The sequence below is a fragment of the Corvus kubaryi genome, unplaced genomic scaffold (assembly GCF_017639235.1).
Source record: "Corvus kubaryi isolate FWS band 111438036 unplaced genomic scaffold, C.kubaryi_AGA036_p1.0 135, whole genome shotgun sequence".
Taxonomy (NCBI): Eukaryota; Metazoa; Chordata; class Aves; order Passeriformes; family Corvidae; genus Corvus; species Corvus kubaryi.
Genome location: NW_024580669.1, coordinates 591,642 through 599,420, shown reverse-complemented (window position 1 = coordinate 599,420; position 7,779 = coordinate 591,642). Strand labels below are relative to the sequence as shown.

The 7,779-nt window shown below is 56.3% G+C and overlaps 1 protein-coding gene across 1 annotated transcript in view; it reads right to left on the bottom strand.

Annotated features, from left to right (window-relative positions):
- The window catches only part of ASB13 (ankyrin repeat and SOCS box containing 13), an 8,815-nt gene extending 2,067 nt beyond the window's left edge, over positions 1 to 6,748 (bottom strand). The window contains exons 1-4 of the mRNA XM_042051903.1: positions 6,641 to 6,748; positions 3,418 to 3,605; positions 2,600 to 2,750; positions 1,314 to 1,448 (exon numbers count right to left, since the gene is read on the bottom strand). Coding sequence (XP_041907837.1) covers positions 1,314 to 1,448; positions 2,600 to 2,750; positions 3,418 to 3,605; positions 6,641 to 6,683 — 517 coding nt within the window. The 5' untranslated portion in view covers positions 6,684 to 6,748. The remainder of the gene's footprint in view (positions 1 to 1,313; positions 1,449 to 2,599; positions 2,751 to 3,417; positions 3,606 to 6,640) is intronic.
- Between the last annotated feature and the right edge of the window lie 1,031 nt (positions 6,749 to 7,779).

The following is a 7,779-nucleotide window of genomic DNA, read 5'->3' as shown; positions in this document are numbered from 1 at the left end:
CCTGGGATTGAGGGATGGTTGGATGGGAAAACAGGGAAAAATCCGTCCAGGAAAATCCTGGCTCGCCCTGGAATCAAGGAATGGTTTGATGGGAAAACAGGGAAAAATCCATCCGGGAACAGCTGGGCTCGGCCCGGAATTGAGGAATGGTTTGATGGGAAAACGGGGAAAAGGAAAATTCCATCCTGGAAAATGCCGGCTCGCCCAAAATGAAGGAATGGTTTGATGGGAACACCGGGAAAAATCCATCTGGGAAAAGCCGGCTCATCTTGAAATTAAGGAATGGTTTGATGGGAGGGGAAAACAGTGGGAAAACGCGAGGGAGTCTCCCAAAAATCCCAGGAAAAGGCTGGGATCTGAGCACTCCTGGATTTGCTTGGCCGATTGGACATTTCTGGAGGGATTTCAATCCCGGTTTTTGGGTGGGAATCGCTTCCTGCAAAGTCATTCCCAGCCCTCTCCATGGGATATTCCCACTCCAGGCAGGGAGAACGGTGAATTATTCCCACAGCAATTCCCGTGGGATATTCTGGCTCAGCCAGAGCTGGGATCTGTTTCAGTTCCAGATATTTTTCCAAGTTTTTTGTAAGTTTTAAGGAAAAAACTCCTTCCCTGCTCCCAAAAAAAAGCTGGAATTTGATCACCCGCCTTTTCCAGCAGAGCTGGGAGAGGCGGAACTCAAATTTTTTTAGGGATGCGTGGCCAAGCCGAGCTTAATTAGCTCCATGAATTAATTGGAATGAAGGAGAAAGTGGAATTTTTAGGCAATTCCTGGGTGCCCCAGATTGGGAATCCCAGCAGGTGGAAGCCAGGAATTCACATGGAATTTCTCCATAATTAATGTTCCCATAATGAATCAATTAATCCATCCTCAGCCCTGGGCTGAGTCTCCTCCAGGGCAAGGGAAGGACAAGTGAAATTCCCAGGAAAACCAGAGGAAAAGTGGGATGTGAGACCCGGATCCGACCGAGCACAGCAGGAAATGGGGGGATTTCCACAGATTTTGGTCTCTGAAAGGGAATGGGAATCATGGAATGGTTGGACCGGGACCTTCACGGTTTTCCAGCTCCACGGGCAGGGACAATTCCCGCTATCCCAGCTGGCTCTGAGGCCACTTCCAAGGCTGGAATTCCACAACCCCAGGACAAGATCCAAGCATGGAATCCCCTCGCTGGAAAACCCCGTTTTTTTTCCCACCCCTTCAGCTTCGAGGGAATTCTGCAGGGTGGGAGGGAGGGGGAGGTGCTTCCCAGGGTGATTCCCGAGGGATTCCCGGGGTGATTCCCGAGGGATTCCCGGCGGGATGGCCGTACCCGCCTGGAGCAGCAGCTTGGCGCAGTGCAGGTGCTGCCGGGCACAGGCCACGTGCAGCGGCGTCCCAAAGTGGCAGTCGTGAGCCTCCAGGTTGGCACCGACGTCGATGAGGAGCTGCACGCACTCGGAGCTGCCTGCGGCACGGAGAGGAGCGGGAATCGCGGTGGAAAAAGGGGGATCGGAGTTAAAACGGGGAAAACTGGAGTTGGAACGGGGAAAACCCCAGTGGAAACGGGGGAAATCCCAGTGGAAATGGGGGAAATCGGAATTAAAATGGGGAAAATCCCAGTTAGAGCAGGGAAATCCTCATTAGAGCGGGGGAATCCTGGTGGAAACGGGAAAATCAGAGTTAAAATGGGGAAAATCCCAGTGGAAATGGGGGAAATCCCAGTGGAAACGGGGAAAATCGGAGTTGAAATGGGGGAAATCCCAGTTAAAATGGGCGAAATCCCAGTGGAAATGGGGGAAATCCCAGTTAGAGCAGGGAAATCCTGGTTAGAGCGGGGGAATCTCAGTGGAAACGGGAAAAATGGGAGTTAAAATGGGGGAAATCGGAATTAAAATGGGGAAAATCCCAGTTAAAGCGGGGGAATCGGAGTTGAAATGGGGAAAATCCCAATTAAAATGGGGGAAATTCCAGTTAAAATGGGCAAAATCCCAGTGGAAACAGGGGAAATTGGAGTTAAAATGGGGGAAATCCCAGTTAGAGCAGGGAAATCCTGGTTAGAGCAGGAGAATCCCGGTGGAAATGGGGAAAATTGGAGTTAAAATGGGGAAAATCCCAGTTAAAATGGGAAATCTGAGTTAAAACAGGGAAAATCCCAGTTGAAATGGGGGAAATCCGAGTTAAAATGGGAAAATCCGAGTTAAAACAGGGAATTCCAAGTTGAAACCGGGAAAATCCAAGTTCAAACAGGAAAATCCGAGTTCAAACTGGGAAATCTGAGTTCAAACTGGGAAATCTGAGTTCAAACTGGGAAAATCCAAGTTCAAACAGGAAAATCTGAGTTCAAACTGGGAAATCTGAGTTCAAACTGGGAAATCCGAGTTCAAACTGGGAAATCCGAGTTCAAACTGGGAAATCCGAGTTCACCCAGGGGAAAAAAACCTCTGCCATTTCCCACAAACCCTCTGGAAATTCCCCAAAACCCTCTGACATACCCACAAACCCCCCAGGAACGCCAGCAGCGCCCGCACGATTCCCACCCAAAGGAAGCCACGTGGGGCTTTCTCCCCGCGCTCCGAGGCGCGGCTATCCATGGAAAAGCTGGGATTTGGGATTTACCGTTCATGCAGGCCTCGTGCAGGGGCGAGGCCGTGAACAGCGGGGGGTTCACGCGGGCGCCGTGCGACAGCAGCACCCGCACGCACTCGGCGCTGCCCGAGGAGCAGGCGTCGCACAGCGGCGTGCTGCCGTCGATGTTCCGGGCATCCACCTGCGGGAAAGGCCGGGAAAACCTCGCCTGGGATTCACGGCATCGTGGAATGGTGGGAATGTTACGGTCGGGAAGGGATTTCTGCACGTCATGGTGGAGTTCGGGTGAAGTCAGCATTGCCCCGTGTCGCCAGGTGCCACATGCACAGGGATTTGGAATTCCTTCGTGGATGGGGACTCCACCCCTTCCCTGGGCAGCCCATTCCAATGCTTTCCAACCTTTTCCATGGAGGAATTTTCCCAAAAATCCAGCCTGCCTCTCCCCTGGCCCAGCCTGAGGCCGTTCCCTCTCTCCTGTCCCTGTTCCCTGCCAGCAGAGCCCAACCCCCCCGGCTGCCCCCTCCTGTCAGGGACTTGTGCAGAGCCACAAGGTCCCCCCTGAGCCTCCTTTGCTCCAGGCTGAGCCCCTTTCCAGCTCCCCCAGCCACTCCAGCCCTTTCCCAGCTCCCTCAGGAATTCTCCAGCTCCTTTCTCCCTTCCCTGGACGTGCTCCAGCCCCTCCAGATCTTTCCTGGAGTGACAACCCACAACTTGGCCATCAGGGCAAATCTACCCAGAGCCTCCCCCCGATTTTAGCTCTGCAGCTGATGGCGTAACCCCGATCCCACCAACAGCTTCCAAACACCAATCCAGAGGAATTCCCGGCTGGATCAGAGGCGGATGCACACCTGGGCCCCCGCATCCAGCAGCAGCTTGACGCACTGGGCCTGGCCCCTGAGGCTGGCCTCGTGCAGGGGGGTGATGGAGTCGTAGGTGACGGCGTTGACGCAGGCGCCGCTCTCGATGAGCTGCTGCAGCTGCAGGAGCTCCCCTCTGCGGGCGGCCTCGTGCACCGGCGTGCGGTCGGCCCAGAAAGCTGGAAAAGAGGGGGGAAAAAAACATCCAGGAGCTCACAAAGAAAATCAAGGATATGGATAAATGGGGATTTGGTATCCTGCGGGTTGGGTAACGCGAAGGAATTTCTGGCTGGGAGGGGTTGGAACGGAATTCCTGGAGATGTGGTTGCTCCATGCCTGGAATTGTTGCGGGACAGGTTGGGTGGGGCTTGGAGAAGTCTGGGATAGTGGGAAGGTGTTGGAATGAGATGGGTTTCCAACCCTTTCAACCCAAATTATTCCATGAATCTGTGGAGCTCTGGATTCCTGCAGGAGCGTGGGATGGCTGGAAGGAGAGGGAACTGGGATCAAGGATCATCCCAGCCCACCCCAAAAATACCTTCCCAAACTCTGGATTCCTGGAAGAGCATGGGATGGATGGAAGGAGAGGGAGATGGGATTGAGGAGCATCCCACCTCAAAAATACCTTCCCAAATTCTGGGTTCATGGAGCAGCATGGGACAGCTGGAATGAGAGGGAACTGGGATCAAGGATCATCCCAGCCCACCTCAAAAATACCTTCCCAAATTCTGGATTCATGGAGAAGCATGGAATGGCTGGGAGAGGGAACTGAGGAGCATCCCACCTCAAAAACACCTTCCCAAAAAGTCCATGGAGCTTGGAAAAATGAGTTCCCACCTCTGCTGGACACCTGGCACAGGCCGAGGCCGGTTGGTCACCATTAGGTGCCAACGTCACCTCCCTTCAGGGGGGTTTTGCTGCTGAGGCAGCGGTGAGCAAAACCAGCTCCGAGGGTTCAGGAATCCTCTCCATAAAAATAAAGGGAATTCTGAGTCCCAGCGTTTTCACAGCACGGGCTGTGCAGGGTTTTTCCTTGGCTTGTTGGATCCTCGTTCCTTGGCCAATCTCCTGGGCAGGAGGGTTCTCCTTGCCTGGATTTCCTCGTGGTTTATGGCAGGAGAAGCAAATCCAAACGAGGATGGAGAGTTCAGAGCCCCTTGCAGGACCCGAAAGGGCTCCAGGAGAGCTGCAGAGGGACTGGGAACAAGGCATGGAGGGACAGGAGCCAGGGAATGGCTTCCCAGTGCCAGAGGGCAGGGCTGGATGGGAGATTGGGAATTGGGAATTGCTGGCTGGGAGGGTGGGCAGGGGTTGGGCTGGAATTCCCAGAGCAGCTGGGGCTGCCCCTGGATCCCTGGAATGTCCAAGGCCAGGCTGGACACTGGGGCTTGGAGCAGCCTGGGATAGTGGAAGATTCCCTGTCCGTGGAATTGGATGGGATTGGGATGGGATTTGAGGTCTTTTCCAACCCAACCCATTCTGGGATTTCAGGAAGCTGCCTCGTGGCACCTTTCTGGCCCATTCCCATGGGATAACAGCAGCTGGAGCAATCCCTGCCTCACGGATCCGAACTTCCCTGCCACGGGCAGCTGCCCCTGACTTCCATCTGCTCCAAGATCCTCTGGAGCTCCTGGCACCCCCAGATGTGACCAGGACAGAGCAAATCTGTGCAGGTCCAGGTCAGGGATGGCTCCGAGGGCAGAGCTGATCCCAAATTCCCCGTTCTGCAGGAAGGACACGGACACACCATCCAGACCCTGCTGGCCCTCGGCGCTGACGTCCAGGCCAAGGATGGGAAGGGCTCCTCGGGGTTTATGTCAGGAGAAGCAAATCCAAACGAGGATGGAGAGTTCAGAGCCCCTTGCAGGGCCTAAAGGGGCTCCAGGAGAGCTGCAGAGGGACTGGGAACAAGGCATGGAGGGACAGGAGCCAGGGAATGGCTTCCCAGTGCCAGAGGGCAGGGCTGGATGGGAGATTGGGAATTGGGAATTGCTGGCTGGGAGGGTGGGCAGGGGCTGGAATTCCCAGAGTAGCTGTGGCTGCTCCATCCCTGAGAGTATCCAAGGCCAGGCTGGAGCAAGCTGGGACAGTGGGAGGTGTCCCTGTACACGGCAGGGATTTGGAATGACATCCACATCCCGGGCTTTTGGAGGAGGAGGGAAGCTGCAGCCGGGGCCAGAATTCCTAATCCTGCGACACCGCTCCGGCTCCGCTGAAGGACAGGCAGGGAATCAGGGATGGCTCCGGCCGCCGGCAGGGACCGGCCCTGCCCCGCCCCGGGAAGCGGCCGCAGCTCGGGGACACGAGCCCGCAGCGGCTCCGGCCCTGCCGGGGTCACCCGGGCGGGATCGGGACACCCAAGGTGGGCACATCCCCTCTCCCCCAGCCCCACACCAGCGCCCGCGGGAATTGCGGGAGGAACGGGGATCGTTCCCCGCGCCCTGAGGCGGTCCCAAGAGCATCCTCTTATTCCTGTCCTTGCGAGAGCCCGTTCGCCCCCTAAATCGCCCTGCAAGCCCCCAAACCGTCCGCAAAGCCCCAAAACCCACCCTCTAACCCCCAAAACCGCTCTTTAACCCCCAAAAGCATTCCGGCAAGCGCTAAAACCATCCTGAAAGCTCCAAAACCACCTTTCAACCCCCAAATCCACCCTGCAACGCCCGAACCCGTCCTGAAAGCCCCAAACCTCCTCTGCAAGCCCGAAATCCCTCCTGCAAGCCCCAAAACCACTCTGCAACACCCAGAACCACCCTGAAAGCCCCAAACCTACTCTGCAACCCCCAAAACGACCCCGCAACCCCCAAAACCATTCCGCAACACCCAAAGCCACTCTGCAACACCTAGAACCGTCCTGAAGGCCCCAAACCTACTCTGCAACCCCCAAATCCCTCCTGCAAGCCCCAAAACCACCCTGCAACCCCCAAACACATCCTGAAAGCCCCAAACCCACCTTGCAACGCCCAAACCCATCCCGAAATCTCCAAGACCACCTTGCAACCCCCAAAACCATCCTGAAAGCCCCAAGCCCACCTTGCAAGCCCCAAACCCATCCCGCAAGCCGCCCAAGCCCACCCCGCAACCCCCCGAACCCGACGCTACGAGCAGCCCCCGTCTCTTCCCGGCGCGGCTCCGCTGCCCAGCTCCTTTCCCGGATTTCCCCCCGAGGTGTCCCCGGCTCATCCCGACCCCACAGCCCCAGGCCGGCCCCACACACCGATGTCGCCCCGCCAGGAGCCGCTGCCGCCGGGGCTCTCCATGGCCCGGCCCCGCGCAGCCGCCGCCTCCGGCCTGGTGCCGCTCCGCCTCCCGCGCGCGGGCCCTCACGGAGCTCCTCCCAGGGCCCCCCCGCCGCGGGGCACGCCGGGAGTTGTAGTGCGGGGCCGGGGACACCGGGATGGGGGAACGGGGAGGGGGTACTGGGGGTACTGGGATGGGGAACGGCCGTACTGGGGGCTGTTCAGGTACAGGGGGTACTGCAGGTACTGGTGCGTGTGGGGAGGGGATACTGGGGGCACTGGTATGTGGAGGAAGGGGGTACGGGGGGTACTGGTTGGTGCGGGTTAGGGTTAGGGGGTAATGGGGACGCTGGTGGATGCAGGGAAGGAGGAGTGGGGACGCTGGTATGGGGTGCAGGGGGTACTGGTGGGTGTGGGGAGGAGGTACTGGGGACACTGGTGTGTGTCCATAAGGGCACTGGGAGTACTGGTATGGGGTGCAGGGGGTACTGGGGGTACTGGTATGGGGTGCAGGGGTCCTCTCTCTTCAAGGAGAGCTGCTCCTCCAAGAAGAGATCCTGCAGGATTCCTGTATTTTTACATTTTTTAGGAAATTCCAATTTTTAGGGAGAAAATAAGAAGTCAAATTCTGTTGCTTCTATTCTGCAGTGACTTCACTCCTAACACAGAAATCCACCCTGTCCTTGTTCCCTGCTTGGATGGAAAAATCCATGTTTTCCAGCAGTGGGCATTTTTCTCCTGAAAATACCCATTTTGGAGAAAAATACCCATTCTGGAAAAAAATATCCATTTTGGAAAAAAATATCCAGTTTGGAGCAACCCAATTTTTCCCACTGCAGGAGGATGAAATGACCCAAATCCAGCAGGAAACTCCAGCTCAGCACAAGGATGGACAGGATAGGAAAATCAGTGGAAATCATTCCATAAAAATTTCGAATTGTCCCACCCTGCCAAGTGAGACAGTTGGAGGATTTTTCCACGATGAAATCTCTCAGCAAGGGAGATTTTCTAGAGGAATTGGGGCTGCTCCATGCCTGGAATTGTCCAAGGTGAGGTTGGAGCAACCTGGGATAGCGGAAGGTGTCCATGCCCTTGGAACTGGATGAGCTTTAAGGTC